This window comes from Gossypium hirsutum, chromosome A07, assembly GCF_007990345.1.
Source record: "Gossypium hirsutum isolate 1008001.06 chromosome A07, Gossypium_hirsutum_v2.1, whole genome shotgun sequence".
Classification (NCBI taxonomy): Eukaryota; Viridiplantae; Streptophyta; class Magnoliopsida; order Malvales; family Malvaceae; genus Gossypium; species Gossypium hirsutum.
In genome coordinates this window covers 91,463,577-91,483,532 of record NC_053430.1, presented here as the reverse complement: position 1 = coordinate 91,483,532, position 19,956 = coordinate 91,463,577, and the positions used below count along the sequence as shown (strand labels likewise).

The 19,956-nt window shown below is 32.0% G+C and overlaps 2 protein-coding genes across 2 annotated transcripts; both read right to left on the bottom strand.

Moving 5' to 3' along the window:
• Positions 1–3,835: 3,835 nt before the first annotated feature.
• LOC107951824 (nuclear transcription factor Y subunit B-3) lies at positions 3,836–8,811 on the bottom strand. Its single transcript, XM_041116605.1, has 2 exons — positions 7,755–8,811; positions 3,836–4,115 (listed from the first exon to the last, which is right to left on the bottom strand). The coding sequence occupies exons 1-2, from the start codon at positions 8,212–8,214 to the stop codon at positions 3,982–3,984; spliced, it is 594 nt and encodes a 197-aa protein (XP_040972539.1). The 5' UTR covers positions 8,215–8,811; the 3' UTR covers positions 3,836–3,981.
• Positions 8,812–14,112: 5,301 nt separating this feature from the next.
• LOC107951825 (uncharacterized) lies at positions 14,113–16,157 on the bottom strand. Its single transcript, XM_016886969.2, has one exon. It carries the CDS (start codon positions 14,938–14,940, stop codon positions 14,248–14,250), a length of 693 nt encoding a protein of 230 aa, XP_016742458.1. The 5' UTR covers positions 14,941–16,157; the 3' UTR covers positions 14,113–14,247.
• Between the last annotated feature and the right edge of the window lie 3,799 nt (positions 16,158–19,956).

Genomic DNA, 19,956 nt, shown 5'->3' with positions numbered 1-19,956 from the left:
CCACCAATATAGTTGGGACCAAACACTTCACTCAAGTAATGGGTGCATTCCAAAATACTAAAGACATACTTATAGTGTTTTTCAATCAACCCCCAATTCTTCAATAGCCTATGCATATTCAATTTTTTCGTGCTGCATAGATAGCTAAGGCTTGCTAGTGGCTCGTTTTTTATACTGTCAATATGCATGATAATAACCTTTCGTTCCTTCACCACTTCCCTCAGTGGCATATCTCTAAATTAACTCTCAAGCTTCACTACTTAGCTTCCACTCTTGACACTTTCCGGCTTTCCACCCAGATAGGGTGAACTGGCCTCTATCAACACCTCCACTCCCTTCTTCGTATCTCCAATTGTTGATCCCACATATCAATAGGTTTAAATACCAAAAAAGCCCTCACAAGAAAAATTAAGCTCCTAATTGGAAACTAGAAAACAATTAATTAAACCCTTAATCGAAAGTTAGTAAACAATTGAACTCTTAAAATATAATTTTGCGTAGAAGTCATTAACGGGTTGTTAAATGGTGACATAATAATTAATGTAATATTTGATGTAGCAATTGACATGGAACAATGATGATTGGCAATTAAAATGGCATTTGACGTGAAAATGTTAGTGTGAATGGTTTAATTGTTTTTTTTTAATTATTTTACAAGAGCTTAAATGATTTTTTTAATTATTTACTAAAATACTATAACAAATTTAGAAAAATATAAATATTATAAAAATATAGGAATTATAGAAAATTTATAAAAGGGTTAATATGTGTTTTGCCCCCTGATCTTGTCCAAAAGTACCTTGTTGGTACCTGAGCTTTCTTTGGACTTAGTTAGTACGTGAACTTGTGTTTCGCCACTTAGTTTGGTACCTCTACACTAACATTGTTAGTTGATGTTAACATGGCATTGATAGCCAATCCATTAATGACACGTGATAGCCTCTTAGTATGCCACATAGCAAATATAAATTTAAAAAATTTAAAAAAAATAAAAAATATATAAATTAATAAAAAAGTATAATTTTGTTTCACATCAAGAATGAGCCTGAGAAATCATATATTTTTATTAATTAATTTATTTTTAAAGAGTTTTTTATTTTTTAAATTTATTTTTTTCACATGGCATATTAAGAAGCTGTCTTGTGTCACCATCAAATTAGTTACCAATTCCACATTAGCACAAACTAATAGTGTTAGTGTGGATGTACTGACCTAGGTGATAGAGTATAACTTCAAATACCAATTAGGTCCAAAAAAAGTTTAGGTACTTACTAAATACTTAGACTAATTCAGGGGTAAGCTACATATCAACCCTTTATAAAAATTTATTAAATTTATTAATATATTATAAAGAATATGGAAACAAATGTAAAAAAATTATATTTTTTTAGGAATTATAGGAAAATTATTAAAGAAAGTATACAAAACTATATAAATTTTATAAAACTTACTAAAAACCTTAATGAAATTGGTATGAGTTCAAATATCATAATATACATATTTTTATTGTTTTTTAATTGAAGAGATTAAAATACCCTCAAATAATATAATTTATTTTAAATACGAAAAGTCATTTTTTGTAATTTTCCTAACTAAATTGTGCTCTATTGACTCATGACACCAACTTAGTTAGAAATTTTATTAATAGTATAGATTATTAAATATTATTAAAAAATTTAAAATACTATTCCTTTTTATAAATTTTAATAATCTAGTTTTTAATAAATTCTTAATAATTTTTATTGTTCTTAATTCATTTTTATAAAATTTTTTATAATTTTTTAATAGTTTTTTTATAAATTATCTATCATTTCTAAAAATCAATTAAAAAATCATAAAATAATAATAAAATAATTAAATCCTCATAAAATAATTTTAAAAAATTAAATCAAATTAAGTAAACTCTAATCATCAATTTTTCATATAAACTACCACGTCAATCATCATATAATCTACCACGTCATCATTCAATGATTCATCAATAATTTTAATGGAAAATTACATTTCAAGTGTTCAATTGATTTTAACTTCCGATTAAGGGTTCAATCGATTGCGGTTTTCTATTAAAGTTTAATTAACTTTTTAATTATTTTACTTTGAGAATTTTTAATATTTATTTATAATATTGTGAATGGCTGGAGATTAATAAGAGTGGCTAAGGAGTAAGGTGTAGGGGCCACAGGTGTCGGTAGGAACGTGCTGGACTGTTTGGCCACGTTGTCAGGCACGCCGCCGACAGCAGAGCTCCACCGACAGTCCTCTTTGCTTGTGTTATTAACATTTTGGTTACTGTTTTCAGCTTAATAAATCTTTTCGTTTCATTTCTATTGGGGATGTAATGGGGTTAGGTAGGTCCTTTCCTGATCGTGACGTTTATTTCTTTTATTAACAAAATTTTACGTCAAAAATAAATTAAAAAAACTTATTTAAATTATACTAATATAAATAAAACATAAATTATTTGCGTTAAAAGTTTTAAAGGAGAATATGATATACATAAAAAAAAATTGAATACAAGAAAGTAATATGCTATTGATTGTGAATATAAGTTAATTGGACAATTTAAAAAATTATTAAAATAATATATCATATTTAAAATAATAATATTTAATTGAATTGATGTCACATGTCAATTTGATACCAACTTAAATTTGATTAGAGTTTTTTTTAAAGTTATCGCTCTCTTTATAATTCAATTGTTAAATAAATTTTTTTATAACTATATTTTTAATGTTGAATTTTTCTTTCACCACAATAATAACAATTTTGACATTTTGATGACATGTTAAATAATGCTATGTAACAAGCAGATATTTTGACGTGTTATAAAAAATAATAATACGAGCTACAAAGCAATTGAGGTGCATTTAATATTTTTAAATACATGTATTTACCTATTGAAGTTTATTTTTACTAGTAATTTAAAATAATTTGCTTTATTTTAATTTTGTACGTATTGTATATATGTTACTATTATTAGTCTCAAACCATATATTTCATTTTTTTTATTTGACATTATATATAAATTCACACTTGTATTCTAAATACATAGAGCCCACAAATATACACGTGTGATAAAATTATTAATTATTCTCTACTATTTTAATTGAGTTTATGTTACTCATAAATTGAATCCTAATTTAATCGAGAAATTATCAAAACCCAAAATATAAGCATGATTTAGTTTGAACTTAAGATATCAAGTTGTTCAATATCTCAATTTTATCAGTTCTTTGATTTTATTTAAAATAATAATGATCTAATTTATTAATAAATGAAGTTGATTAATATATATATGAAAACTAGGTGAAAAGCTGTATACAAAGATCACATAGAAAATATTATTGATGATACAAGTATGAAGGGGAAGAAGTACAACTACATTCTTTTGTTAATTATTTGGTAGATGTGATTTCATTTTGATATATCTAAATAGCTGGAGTCGACATTCATGTTCCTCACTTGTACACATTGAATGCTTTTCCGGTGGCGGTGGCACCGCCAAAACTCCCTCACTAGGCCTACATTCCTAGACAACAAAACTGGATTCTAGGGTAAACCTGACCAACAAAAAGCCTTACCTTCCCTCCACAACATCATTAATTATCGTTTCAACATTCATACCATCACCAATAGAAACTGACCCCAGAAAATGAAATTGCCAAAGCAAAGTACATAAAGAGAAATCAAGCCTGACAATTAGGGTCCCATTTTATATGAGAAAATAAAAGGAATGTCATTCCCATATAAGGATAGGCTAAGGTTTACCCACAGCTCAAGCATAGAATAGTTATGGATACAAATGGCAAACAATTTGGAGAGGAACATGTATATGTATTGTCCAAAAGAAGTTTCTTTTTATATCTGTCAGAAAACTTCTCAAATTTGTCAGTTCATCCATCTACTAATAAACAGAATAACATACACGATTCATACGGTTCTACATTTTTTCCCAGTTAACACCCCCATCTACTGAACATTCTATCTTAACCTGACAGCAGCATTCATTTGATGATGAAACCCACCAGAACTATACATGTGCCCTTGGTGATGCCCCATCATCATACCTCCATACATCCCTCCTCCCCCATTAAATTCACCGCCACCCGAACCAACTCTGTTGCGGAAGCGACGATAATATTAATAACAATATTATCAGAAATATTTAGATAATTATTATGCCAACAATTATACTAAGAAAATTCCCAGTTAAATTGGAGGGGTCACAATGGTCCCGCTTAAAACCCAACAACTAGACAGAACTCACTTAGATATTTATAGCAATAATAACTAAATAAATATAACCAACATAAAGCTATTAAATAAAAGCAAACAAATAAGAAATAAAATACCAGAGTTTTAACGAGGTTCGGCCAATTTAGCTTACGTCCTCGGACACTACCAAATTAATATTTCCTCTAGAAATATTACAAAGGAGAAGATTTTGGGATGATACAACCAAAGGGGGAGGGGTTCTATATATAACAAACCAAACCCCCTCCATTTCTATCTTTTCCTAATGTGGGATATTGCCAATATTCAACAAATCTCCACCTTGGCGATATTCCACATCTTCGAACATCTTCTCATAACACAAACTTCAATAGTCTTCAAATTTTGCAACCAATCGCCTTCTTCCCTTTTGGTAGTTGTGCCAGCTTCCACATCTTGTTTTTCTCTAGAGATTGCATCTCCTCTTCCATTGCACCTAACCATCTATAATTCTCTAAACTCTGAATGGCTTCGGTGTAAGTGGATGGAATATTATCAACAACTGGAAGTGCATAAGCTACCATGTCAGTGAAACGAGCAGGTTTCTGAATTTCTCGTCTCTGCCTTCTGACTGCAATTGGCTCTGATTGCTGTTGAGGTTCTTGGGTAGAAACCTCTTCCTCATCTGACTCTGCATCTGCCAATGAAGAATCACTAGTGGTACCTTCTGCTGGAATTACCACACTCTGCTCAAACTCCACCTGCTGCGGAGTACACTCCACCTGCTGCGAAGTACTACTCACTCCTTCTGGATTTACCTTATTCAACATGGCAGATTCATGAAAGGTAACATCCCTACTGATTATCGTCTTCTTTGCCTCTAGACACCACAAACGATATCCCTTAACACCAGCATTGAAGCCCATGAATAGAGCCTTCTTTGCTCTTGGATCTAACTTTGATTCTTTCACATGATAATATGCAATAGAACCAAAAATGCGCAAGGTGTCATAATCAGTAGCAGGTTTTCCATACCATTTCTCCAAAGGAGTCTTGCCATTTATAGCAGATGATGGCAAATGATTGATGAGATGTTGAGCGTACATCACAGCCTCAGCCCAAAACTTTCTATCTAATCCAGCATTAGATAACATACATCGAACTTTCTCCACAAGCGTTCGATTCATACGCTCTGCCACCCCATTCTGTTGCGGTGTTCCACCTACGGTGAAGTGCCTTACTATGCCACAATCTTGGCATATCTTCAGGAATGGATCGCTTTTATATTCTCCACCGTTGTCTGATCGGAGAACCTTAATCTTCCTTCCTGTCTGATTTTCAACTTTAGTTTTCCACTTAAGGAAAACTTCAAGCACCTCATCTTTGTTCTTCATAGGAAACACCCAAACTCGTCTGGAAAAATCATCAATAAAGGTGACAAAATAACGTCTTCCTCCAAGTGATGGAGTCTTGGACGGTCCCCATACATCAGAATGCACATAATCCAGAATACCTTTAGTATTGTGAATCCCAGTGCCAAATTTCACCCTTCGTTGTTTTCCCAGAACACAATGCTCGCAAAATTCAAGTTTGCAAGTCTTTGTACCTTTCAATAATCCTTGCTTGGCTAGAGTTTGCAAGGATTTTTCACCAGCATGGCCCAAACGCATATGCCACAGCTGTGTTGCCTCAGCGTCCTTCTTGGTACTCGAAATTGCTGCTGCTGTTGTCCCGACCACTGTACTACCTTGGTAGTAATACAGATTGTTCTTTCTTATGCCTTTCAACATCACCAATGCTCCTGAAGTTGCTTTAAGAACTCCATCTCGTATTGTCACAACTAGGCCTTTAGATTCTAACGACCCCAAAGAGATGAGATTCTTCTTCAACTTTGGGACATATCGTACATCCCGCAAAATTCTAGTAGATCCATCATGACTCCTCAGTTTAATTGAACCTATCCCGGCTATTTTACATGTGTTATCATTACCCATGTAAACAACCCCTTCATCTAGTTTTTGAAATTCAAAGAACCATTCCCGAATGGGACACATATGATAGGAACAACCAGAATCCATGATCCACTCATCTGCATATAATGTTGAAGATGTCATACTAAGAGAAAAGTCTGACTCTGCTTCACTATTGCATTCTGCAACATTTGCATCTTGCGGAGTCTTCCCTTTTTTCTTCAATTTTGGACAATCTTTCTTCCAATGTCCTTTTTCTTTGCAAAAGGAACATTCATCTTTGGCAACAACTCGACCTTTGGACTTTCTTCTCTTCCCCTTAGACTGACTTTTCTGACGATCTCTTGTTACCAATGCTTCCACTGCTGCTTCACTTGAACCTTTCAACTTATCCTTTCGGCGTAGTTCATAGCTATACAATGCAGCAGTTACTTCATTGAAAGTTACTTCCGACTTTCCATGAAGTAAAGTAGTTTCAAGGTACTCAAACTCCTCTGGAAGCGATCCCAACAACATTAACGCCAAGTCTTCGTCTTCAAAAGTCACATCCAAATTCAACAAATCAGCCACCAGCTGATTAAAATTGGTAATGTGCTCGTTCATCGTGGTACCAGGAACATAACTGAAACGAAACAGTCTTTTCTTCATATGTAACTTATTTTGACTGTTCTTCTTCAGAAATTTCTCCTCCAATGCTTTCCACAATTTACTTGCAGAAGTCTCTTTACTGAATGTATACTTCTGCTCTCTGGAAAGACATGATCGAATTGTACCACATGCCAATCGGTTGATGGTCTTCCATTCTTTATCATCAACCCCTTCTGGTTTTTCTTCCTCAATGGCAATATCTAGACCCTGTTGAAAGAGGGCATCTAGAAGCTCACTTTGCCACATGCCGAAATGACCTGTTCCATCAAAAATTTCCACTACAAATCTCGTATTTGCAGTTCCAATCCTCGGCAAAATGTACGAAGTGGAAGTTGTTGATATGGATGGTTTTTCTTCTGTCATTTTTGCCATAGCTTCTACTTAATAGCCACCAAATGCAGAATACCCACAAGCTTTAGGAAATGTTTCTGATGTGTAAGATCAGACTAAGCTGCAAACACAGAGCATACTACAAAACCTTGGCTCGGATACCAATTGTTGCGGAAGCGACGATAATATTAATAACAATATTATCAGAAATATTTAGATAATTATTATGCCAACAATTATACTAAGAAAATTCCCAGTTAAATTGGAGGGGTCACAATGGTCCCGCTTAAAACCCAACAACTAGACAGAACTCACTTAGATATTTATAGCAATAATAACTAAATAAATATAACCAACATAAAGCTATTAAATAAAAGCAAACAAATAAGAAATAAAATACCAGAGTTTTAACGAGGTTCGGCCAATTTAGCTTACGTCCTCGGACACTACCAAATTAATATTTCCTCTAGAAATATTACAAAGGAGAAGATTTTGGGATGATACAACCAAAGGGGGAGGGGTTCTATATATAACAAACCAAACCCCTCCATTTCTATCTTTTCCTAATGTGGGATATTGCCAATATTCAACAAACTCCACCTCCACCAACACTCCCTCCGCCGCCGCCACCACCACTTGCCCCTCCGGAAGAGCCACCACTAGCTCCATCTTTTTCTCCCCTTCCCATACTGCTCTTCTCGCCTTCCATCTCCCTATACTTGAGCAAATAAATCTTCAAGGGCTCTACGTACTCTTCGAATCCTAGTGTCATCATGGCCCAGAGCAAATCATCGCCGTTAATGGTCTTCCGCTTTTCACGTTGACACTTATCGGAAGCTTCACCGGTGATGAAACTGATGAACTCGGAAACGCATTCCTGGACCGTTTCTTTAGCGTCTTTGGATATCTTAGCGTTAGGCGGTAACGCCTTTTTCATGATTCTGCTTACGTTCGCAATGGGTAAAAACCTGTCTTGCTCACGGCCCGACGCTTCGCTGTGGGCGTTTCCGCCGTTGTTGTTCTGTTCCCCCGACTCATCGTCCGAATCCGCCATCAAAATACGAAGAAAACCCCAGACAACTTTTCTATAAAATTAGAGGGTAAATAGGGGGTTTGGGTATGGCAAGATAGGGATTTCACCGGTGGCTGTTGGTCGGAAGCAAGAGGGGATTTCGAGAAAAGGGGAAGGGAGAGTAGGATGCAGAGAGAGGGGAGGGGGATCGTTATGGCCCGTTGGATAGAAGGGGGTAATTATCCATCGGGGATTACACGTGGTTGGATATGAACCGTTACTTATGGATAAGAGTGGACTAGGAAGGTATAATTTACTTCGTTGGATTACGTTTCGGTCCATGGATCGGACGGCTCAAAATGATACACGTGGTGGTGAACTGAAAAAAAGTGGGTTTTTGCTTTTCTCGTAGCACGAGACGAGAACTAAGAAAGTAGAAGTATCTACATGCGGCGGCTGCTGGCTAACTTAGGCTTAATGGAGCTATATACATCATCCTTCAGGCATACGTGGCAGATTACGAACCTTTGATGTTGTATTTGCATGATAGCAGAGCTGGAAACTTCCTTTTTTCTGGGCAATTTTTTATGTGAGGGTAAATTATAATATTTAACCAAAAATTATAAAATAGTTATTTAATTATATTTTTTTTTGTCTTTTTAACTATAAAAAGTTAAAAAGTATCATTCAATTGTTTTTAAGTTTATCTTTTTATCACTCAATTATTTTAAAATTTTTGGTGTTTTATTTTACGTTAATTATCTAGTGATAAAAAAGATAAAATTAAGTAATTAAATAATTATTTTATAATTTTTTATAATTAGGTGATAAATATATGTAATTGAATAACTATTTTTATAACTTTTTCAATAGTTGTATGAGTATTAATGTAATTTATTAGTGTTTATTTTCATGAGCACGATGGCATTATTTTCATTTCTTCTTTAGACAATGGATTTAAATCTTGAATAAGATGTTGGATGCCGTCTTATTCCTTAATTACGCAAATATGTGATGGCCAAGCGGGCACTAATCTGTGGTTTTAAGGTTAATAATTAAGCCCATATGTACAATTAATGTCCGAGAAGCGGGTAATGGGCTAAGTGGATCCCAAGAATTGTTTGTCTCCTTTCTCTATACATCATCCTTCCAGCCATACCTGGTATGCTCACACTATGATATTTACAAATAAATTGATATAAAAAATGGTTTTAATTAAAATCATAAAGTTAAAATAGTCAGAGTATAGTGACTTTATTGGTATTTTTTTTTACTTGTATAATTTATTTACAAATCATCTGTGGTTTTTAATTGAACCTTATCCTTATCTTTTCCTTTGTCTCGTGAGAGAATTTTGAAGATGATGAAAAGTTGTTTTATAAAGAGTTTTTTTTTTAAAAAATATTATACAAAATAACTTATGAAGATAGAATTAATATTTAAATTGATGATTAATCTTATCTAAAGGATGGATGACAAGGACTTGAAGAGAGCTATAAATAGGAAACATTGCCTTACATGTTGGGCGTTCGTGCGGAGTGCATTTAACTAATTATTTGCTTTCTATTTTTGCACTATTTTATTAGGATTTATTTGAAGAGTTTTATGATTTGTATTTGAGATTATTTTAGAGTGAATGATTGTAATAATTGGACATATTTATTAGGATTGTAATTGATTCATGTATGGTGTAGAGGTAAATTAAATTTTATTCAATAAAATTTCAGATCCGTTATAAATCATTCATTAAGTGGAACTCTACAAATTAAAATTGGAGAATCTCAATCACACTTACTAATATAACATGTTGATTTCTCCTCTTGCCTTACTCTCATCTTATAATTTGTTTGGTAAACTGTTTAGTTCCAATTTGTGATGGAACATCGAATTGGAGCAACTGTCAAACTAAAGATTTTTTGAAGAATAATTAAAATTATTGACAACATAAAAAGGTAATAATTAAAACTCTTTATTAACATTTTTAAGACCGATGTTTAGACTCTATTGATATGATTTCTCTCGTCTCAATTTCGCTTTTGTATTTACAAAAATTGCGGCTTCATTTTTTAACTTTAATTTACTTTTTACTTCATTTTATTTTTAATTCCTTTTAATCTTTTCATTAAAAAAAGTAAATAGCAAAAGGACCTTTCAAAAGGTTAAATTATCTAATCAGTTTCAACAGCAAATTAGTGTTTTTTATTATTAAAATAATTTATACTACATTTGTTTGGAGCATTATTTTTACAACATGTTTTATTTACTGGTTAGTTATGAATTAATTATTATTGATGATTTTTAGTCACTTACATGAGTTGTTGTTGGAGAAGGAAAACTTTTTACTTATTTTGAAAAAGTTTTTTTTTACATGAATTTTTAATTATATTTTTATGGCATGTTTAAATTTGTACTAATCAATCCTTATTTTAAGTCTTAACTATTTTAAAATATATATATGTGTTAAATAAGTTTTTTCCTCATGTAATTACACTAATAATTAAATGTAGCATTAGTCTTGTACCTGGGATGTCAAAATTTGAATCGTCTAATAAAACTTGAACCAATCTGTTCCGAATGAAGATGTATGTATATTTTTTAATGGTAGAGGCTGGTAGGCTTTTTTTTTTACTAAACTATATCATTAATCACTAAATTATGAATAAGTTTCGTTTTTTGTCACTTAATTAAAAAAGTTAAAATTTTGTCATTAAACTATTTAAAAGTTTTAATTTAAATCACTACGCTGTTAAAATTATTGTTATATGGCTTTCTCTGCTTGCATTGTTTATACTAATTGAAAGCTCTTTTTCTCCTCTTATATAGCTTAGTTGTTTTTCATGAAACAACTTTGGACGTCACGAATCTAAGGACCAAAATTCAAACAACTTTTTCTCTGATCTCTAACATTGACCATTAGATCAACTTGAATCTAATGTATGTTTTTCTGCTAGTCGATAGGTACTGATCCACCGTACCGATCATCAAGTTGTTGCTTGGAGCTTTCTAACGGAATTTTTTCCTAAAAAAAACTTAACAATTCAGTGATTTAAATACATATTTTGAATAGTTTAGTGACTCAAATGAAAATTTTAAAATAATTTAGTGACAAATTGTAACTTTTTAAGTTAAGTGGCCAAAATAGAAACTTACCCATAGTTTAGTGACTAATGGTTTAATTTACCTTTTTTTCAAAGATAGGTATGAAGCAATTCTAGTACTTTCTTGTGCCTCCTCAATATTTTAAAATTATTATTTTATCCTTGTATAGATGAAGATATAATTATACATTACACAACGAGAAAGGATTGCATGAAATAGTGACGCCACGTCATCAGTATCCCTTTCCAATAGTTTTATGCCACATCAGTATTCTTATCCTGAATTTCAGTATTTTAATTTGGATTTGATTTTTTTCAGGATAAGAATACTGATGTGGCATAAAATTATTGAAAAGGGATACAAATGACGTGGCGTCACTGTTTCATACAATCCTTTCCCTTATACAACAAGCATTAAACTATTTAAATGTGATATGGATAAATTATTCTTCTGTTTTATATGTCAAATGTACATTAAAATTATTAGATAACTAATAAATATCAAATTAGGTGGAGTGAGACGATTATAAATAAATCCAACATACATAGATGTGGTAGTGATATTTGAGTTTTAACATCTATAGTGGAGTACAGAGTGGAACGGGGGACATTGCGGAGTCGGTAAACCATAGAATGGTGGTAGATTTGGCAATATTTGTTCTTGCCTCTCGAGACAAAGCTAGGGGCCAAGCCTTGGTCCCCTTTGGTCAAAATGGGAAAATATCATTAGTACTCCTCTCAAGTATTAATAATTAATTTTAAGTCCTTTAATCATTTGAATAAATGGGAATTTATTTATAATTTTATCCCTACTCAAAACTTAATTATATAATCTAAGCCCTTTTAGAATAAAATTTTTAGCTTTAGCCCTCTTAAAAATTTTAAAATTCTTTTTCACTCCCTAAATTTTTTTTAAGCTTTATCCTTTCTCGCGACCCTCCATTGTAATCCTTGTATAATTCATTTTGAAGAAAACTGTTAAATTTGTAAACAATTGCAAGGTTGAACATTAACAATGCTTATAAAAAATTCCTTCCCAAAAACAAAAAATCCTTATAAAAAAAAATGTGATGTGAGAAGAGGACAGAAATTTAACAAAGGTTAAAATGTGCTATTAGTCTTTGTATTTGTATAGAATTTGAGATTTAATCCATATATTTTAAAAAGTTAAAAATTCAACTCTTGCTTATTTTAATTTAAAATTCCTAGCCCAATCATTACCGTTATTAGTAGTTTCTATCAAAATTTATCAATTTAATATATTTATTTTTTAATAATCATATGCCACGTCATATGTGGACAGTCTAACCAAAATTTCAAGTTGACAAATTTTGACAGAAAACACTTATGATTTTAATGGTTGGACTGAGATTTTTAAATAAAAAAATAGGACAACTTAATTTTTAAGTTTTTAAGTTAATGACTAAATTTCTCAAACCACAGGGATCAACAACATATTTTAACTTTTAAAAAACAATTAAGTTACTCAAAGTTACCTCAGTTAAAAAAAACTTTAATGTTTAAAGTCATCTCCGTTCAAAATTTTATGTTTTCACTTCAAAATTACATACACGAAATCTAAATTCAAAATTGCCTACTTTCAACAAGTTTTACCAGATGCAGGACTTAAAATGGCTTCTATTATTCCACACTGTCTCCACCATGCTTGCTTTATTAATTTCCCCCATTTTAATCTTTTCTTTTTATTCCCACAAATTAATAAAGTGATATGAATGTGTGGATTTTTTTAAAATAACTATGTATAAAATAGAAAAGAATGTCATAGAAAACTGTTAGGATAATTACCGTCACCAACCTAAAACTCGAGCTCACGGGATGAGCTTGCAGGTCAAGTTTGTTCTCCTGCAAGGTTACACGTGCATAAAACTGTATAAACACGTGTTAAATCTAGAGTAGGATACGTGTCTATATACATGAAGCATACCCCATATGTCATGTTGATGAACATTACTCATATCATATAAATATACAAATACTACTACCCGAGAGAGATAAAAAAAAACACTTAACACAAATCTTAGCCCAAAAAGAAAAAGAAAAAAAAACTTAACAATTACTATTAACCGTAATTGCGCTTATGAGGAATTAGGAGAATGGATTATATGAAACTGTGATCTCATCTTATCCCTATCTTGATTTTCAAGTTTTTCCTCCTGAAAAAATTCAAATTCAACTAAAAATGCTAAATATTAGGTAAAAAAATCTTATTTGTCATTTTTCTATTGAAAAATGATAGAGATAATATGGAATCGCAGTTACATACCATACTTTCTCAAAAAATTAGAGTCTATACTTGATATAAAATATGCATATCCATAATGAAAACAATTGTATAATTATATACCAAAGTCCAAGAGCATAGCAGGCACTACCTAGAGCTAGCTACAATTATATCAACAAGCACATACAGTTAAGCCTCTCAAAGCCATTTCTGGCTTCATTTAATTAATGTTAACATATCAAAACTAAACACACATATATAAAGCAACTTCAGATATATTATAAATAGCCTTTTTCATAATCAATCCAAACAATGTTTGAGTTTGACACTGTACTGACCAATGATTGCATTATTTCAGCTGACTTGTCTCCAGGGATTTAAGATCAAAGATCAGATCAGATGATGATAAATAGATGTCCAGAAAAAAATTAAGGAAAAGAATGTGCAAGTGGAAGCTCCATCAAACTGTCTACTTTTGATTACTTTAATGAGCATTAAGGGTGATGCAGTACCACAAGTTCTTTATGGGAGGGTATCCAAAGTTCTGAATAATATTAGCACATGAAATTAATATCACTATATATATATTAGCACATGACATGGCAGCATAGAATATTGCTGGGATATTAGATTGCTAAACTTGTAAAAGTTACACCAAATCCATATGGATCAAAAAAGAAAAAAAAAAAAGAAAAAGAAACTTGGAACATTTGGTAAATAGAAATGTAATCTTAATTAGGCTTCAATCTCAAACCTTGAATACTTGATGGAGCCCATGGATATGTCAATCTCTATCAGGTTTTCCTCCTCATTCATGTCGTTCAACTCTGCTAAAAGCTCCATTAAACTCCGTTGCTGGAAAATAGATTCCGGCATGAATTCCGGCAATTTCTGCTGCATACTACCATACTTATTGTTTGGCTGGTATTGTCCTCCTGGAAGGGAGATTTCAATGAGACTATCCTCGTCGTCCGACCAATCTGGGGTTCCATCCCTGTTATCCCGGAACGACCAGTCCACTTCGGAATCTTCAGTGGTTGACAACTGATCATCATTAACGCATTCGTTTTCAGACAGGACATCTGGTGATTTGGCTATGCAGTCATGGATCTGATGATCATATGAAGCACCTTCCTGATCTTCTGAGTTTTGCTTATTAAGTTCACCTTCAGGCTGTATTTGAGGTGAGCTTTCCTCAACAGATTTATGAATATCTTCTACTGATTCCACCACCAACTTCAGTTTACTCTTAGATAATATGAAGACAACAGTTGACAAGATCAAGACTGTAGATGTGAAGAAGATGGATAAGGACCCAAAGATCAAAAAACTAGCAGATGTTACCAGTGGGGCAAGAACAACAACCCATGACACTGGGTTTTTGAGGAGAAACAAACAAGGACCCATTTGATCATGTCCCAACTCCATGGACTAGAAAAAAAAAGGCTCTTATATATCACTAAGGTTAACTATACAAGGAAAAAGAAAACAGCAAGGTTTCAGGCTGTGGGATCAGAGAAGAGCATATATGGATGAACTTGTAAACTTAGTTCTAGATTTTCAGAATAAAGGACATATGCAGAAGCAAGAAGACACATATCCAAAATAAGGAAGGGGTTTCATAGATAAAAAAAAAGCCAGGAAAATAAGAAGGGGTTTTAGTAGGAGATAATGTATGAATCAGCAGTTCATCTAAATAGTAGTACCCAAAAGGGAAAGAAGGAAAACCAGGTAGCCAGTTTTGCCTGTAATCTCAATCTGCTCAAGGGAAAGAGGGAGTGGTTTGCAAAAGAGGAAGCATATGCAAGTTGAATATAAAAAAAAAATGTTATTGGATTACATAATTTGGACTGTGCAAAATAAGACTAAATTTCTAGGCTGTTTCTCTCATTCACACTTCACTCATCACCAATTCCCAAAAGCGTCCCAATTGCTTTACTATATATATTAAACACACAAATCAGGTGACCTTCCCTACTGCAACTGATTCTCTTGGAAACCACAAAACCCTTTGTTTTCCCTGTATTGATAATTTGATTTACAGTCTCAAAGCTTGGAAATGAGAGAAGCCATGTGCAGACATCTGAACTCACCACATGGCACTTTCCCTCCAATTTCAGGGGGTTGTGAAAACAAAGAGTATTATTATAATATTTCTCTTCTGCCAACCCCAAGAGTCAAGAACCCTATTATCTAAAACCAGAACACCCAAACCAGAAGCTTCACTACAACAGTGAAAAAACAAAAGAAACACCATTAATGCATTCCTCAACTTTGAACCACCAATCGCATTAAGAGACAGCTTTTTCTTATGAATGCTTTATCTAAAAATCTCTTAGAAGAAGAAATAAAAAAGACAGTTGATTCTTCCTTTGAAACTTTAACAGTAACAAGTTTTGACATCAAAACTTTATATGCAATTATTAAAAAAAAAACTATTAGTAATTAATAAAGAATCCATACTTATTTGCAAGACTGCAGTTAAAATCTTCATCAAAAGGCTAGAGAGATCAGGGAGAAGAAAAGTTGAATTAGGGCTTAGGAGGACCTTTAATGACCCTCTAGGCAAATAAAAGGAAGAATGAATAATATTCACTGTATATTTGACAACTTCAACTGTTCAAAGTACTTGAAATGTAATCTGGATTACAACAAGCAGATCAGTTTGAGTCAAAATCAAAAGGATTCCCACTATCCCCTATTGAAAGTTTTATTTTGTTTATTAGTACTAGCTAACTACTACTGTTACTGTTGTGTTTGATTTAGGGCAAAGTCTGCCATTTGCACAGACAAATTGTAGTGCTCCTTTGAGTAGCTGAAATAATAAAATTATTTATACGCAAATGAGTAAAAGAAATCCTTTTTTTTTTCATTTTCTTTTCCCTAATTTCTTTAATTAGTAGGGCAAAAAAGGTTCTTTCCAAGCCATTTGCCAAATACCAAGAGAAAGAAAAAAAGAGAAAAGCTACTTCCCACTTATAAATATATACCAAGAAACTATATAATATTGAAACAAACTAAACATTAGCCTTATAGTCTTTCAAATATCTTCTCCTGCTTTTGTTTTTCTTTTAAAAGCAAATGCGTTATTCATTCATTCTCATAAAAGAGGTGATCAAACAAGTAGCATATTAAAATAAGAACAGTCTTCGGAAAAAGCTCAAATATAATTGTGCCATTGACACTCTTGAAATGTTTCAAGCTCTGGGGAACTTGTCTTCAACTTCAATTTTGTTAAGCATCATGTATTAAAAAAGTTATAACATGGTTTGAACCAAGTTTTTGGGTGATACAGTTAAAAATATTTGCATCGGATAAATTAATGAAGAGTTTGGTTTAAGGCTATATATGGCGAAGGAAATGCCTGTATGTACCCTACAAAAGCTTAGCAGGACCACCTAGTGTCTCGCTTAAAGCACTGCAACGCCGTCGGCTCCACCCTAAATGACACTATATTGTAAAATATTGGCAGGTCTTTCTAGTTTTGTTTCATCGAAAGTGCGTGGGTTCTTGCGGTATGCCCTACACTTGTTCAAATCATGATTATGATGATATGAATTAGGAGCTTTGCGCTTTTCCTTTTTAACCTCATGCTGGGCTTATAATTATGGCTTTTCACTTTGTAAAGGCTCGGAAAATGAAGTTAAACAATGACACATTTTTATTCATCATCCAACCTCCATTTTGCTCTAACTGGCCTAGGCAGTCTGTTTATATCAGCAACCATCCTCATGTCTCTTAAATATTCAATAAATTGAAAGTTTTGCTGAGAAAAATGATTTTTTTAATTATAAATTCGTTTGATTGTTAAAAAAAATAAACTATTTAATAATTATAAATGTTTATTGATAATAAGGCATAAATATACTAGATTAATCTTTAGGCCTTTTCTTTTAAATATATAGTTTCTTTACACTAGAAAACCATTAAAATAAATACAATTAGATTTTGGTACACTCATAATCTCGGAACAAAAAATAATTATGTAATTAATATATTTTTAAAATTAATATAAAAAATAATTAAAGCTTTGATTGAAATCGTAAAGAAAGATGTTAAAAAAACCATAATGTCTTGGGTTTAAATTTCATTATGTAGCAAATATATTTTTAAAAATTAATATAAAAGATAATTGAAATTTTAGTTGAAATGATAAAGAAAGATATTAAAAACCATAAGGTTCAAATATCATTATGTATATGTTCTTTTTTATATAAAAAATATATAAAAAAACACCCTCAAATTTATATAATTTACTTTGTAAATGAATGGTATTTTAGTCATTCTCTAATTGAGGTGATTCGTGACACCAACTCAATTAAGGGCTTAATATATAGTATAGATTATATTAGTTGAAAAAAAACTATATATAGATAATAGTTCGAGCCTTTATTTTGGTATCTTAAAGTATCTACAAGAGTAAGCCCAATAATTAATTTTTCGCATTTTATAGATCCAATAAGGGGTAGATGTTGACCACAAATTTTAAAATTGCTCCATACCTAAGGTAATGATCAAACACTCGAAAGTCCCTTACCATCTCACCTAACCCCATGATTATAGTTTAAGCCAATTTGACTAAGTACAAACTTAATCCAAATTTGTCCTATATTGATCTATGCCAAAATGAATTATGATACATACTCAAATATGTTTTTAAATATGAATCCATTTTTTATAAAAAAAAACTTGAGTATTTTTTATCTAGATGTAATATTAAAAAAATTAAATCGTTATTTGAATCTAAATTTATTATCCGTAAAAGTGAATTCAACTAATGAATATTAAAATCTGAACTCATATTTATCTATAAAAATAAAAAAAATTCAAATAATAAATATAAAATCATTAATATTCACTTCTGTTTGAATATGTTGTGGATAATAATTACAAAATTCAAACTCGAATATTATTTAATTTATAAAAAAAAAACAATTCCAATATCTACAAATATCGGCATGCATATTGGTTATCATCATGACATGAGTCCTTCCCTAGTTAAGAATCCTTTGTGTTAATTTATAGTAAAATTAATAGGGAAAAAAAGGGGAGAATAAAAAGGATGAAATAAAGGTGGGAAGTGCCACTTGTCGGCCAGTTGTGCAATTAAAGCAGTGCCGCATGAAACCCTAACCACATTAACTTATGCTCAACAAATAGAGAACAACACATTGGTATGGTAATTGATGAAATTAAAAGGAGAGGCATTTGCCTTGAGATAAGGATTGAGACCAAGAAATCCGACCGGTGTTGGGGACTCCAACCTTACGGAATGTTTTACCTCTCACCACACTTGTGGCGGGGACCATACCTTAAATCTCCTTTCTTTGTTTCATTGTTTTTTGTACATATTTTGGACTGGACTGGCTTCATCTTTTCTATTCTCTTGATTCCTGTGCTCTCATTTTTTTGCTTATGACCTTGCTTTTTGCTTCATATTTTCTTCTTCAGTTTTGTCTGGCAAAAGAACTATTTTTTTTCCTTTTATCATTGAAATAAGAGTTCCAATACTTTACCAAAAATCTCACGTTGACTTTTCTTGGGGAAATAACTTATCGCTTTATAAACGTTTTATACAAGGCTAATTGGCAAATTTATATATTGTCTAATTTATAATTTTGGGTTTTTATAGGTTTAATAATAAATTTCGCTATTAACGTTTAAATATTTTGTCAAAATTGTCTTGATTGTATTTTTTAGAGTATTTTGACCATCAATCTTTGTTTTTTTTTTCAAACTACTTTTCTAACAGATTTGATGAAACAACTGTTAAAAAGATTAAGGGGATGATGTGAAATATTTTTAATGAGATGTAATTTATTACTTAGTAACCCAATAAGATAATTACATGTGAAAATAATAAATAAATAAATCATATATGAAATTTAAAAAATAACTCATAATTTAAAGAAAATAAATGTAATTATCTAAAAAAAAAAAGGTTTTAGAAGGAATGCATACGTTTGTGGCAAGGACCTTGGGTTGTCTTTGGGCAGTACTTAACAGTACAACCATGGACTATGGATTTCGACCCTACTCAGCCGTACCCTAGTACAGTTATGGCCTGGATCCGACTCCCTAGATTGCCTGGGCACATGTACAAACGTCAAGTTTTGCGGGAAATAGGAAAGACAATCGGGAAAGTCTCAAAATTAGACTTCAATATCGATAATGGGGTAAGAGGTAGGTTTGCAAGAATGGCGATATTCATTAATTTAGATAAAGAATATCAATGGAGTAGTCCAACGGATCGAGTACGAACCCCTCCCAACAGTTTGCTTCCAGTGTGGGCACTACGGGCATATTAAGGAAATTTGCCCCAAAAGAGAGATAGGATTGAAGGTTATCGACGAAGAGACCTTAGGGGACAAGACAAATCAGAAACATACATTGAGGGAAAACACAGGAGAAAACACCAATATAGGAGCATATGGCCCGTAGATG

Coding starts and splice junctions, on each gene's coding strand:
- LOC107951824 (XM_041116605.1), bottom strand. CDS start 8,214: ATGGCGGATTCGGACGATGAGTCGGGGGAACAGAACAACAACGGCGGA. Junction 4,116..7,754: donor GAGTGTTGGTGGAGGTGGAG/TTTGTTGAATAT, acceptor TCCGCAACAGAG/TTGGTTCGGGTGGCGGTGAA.
- LOC107951825 (XM_016886969.2), bottom strand. CDS start 14,940: ATGGAGTTGGGACATGATCAAATGGGTCCTTGTTTGTTTCTCCTCAAA.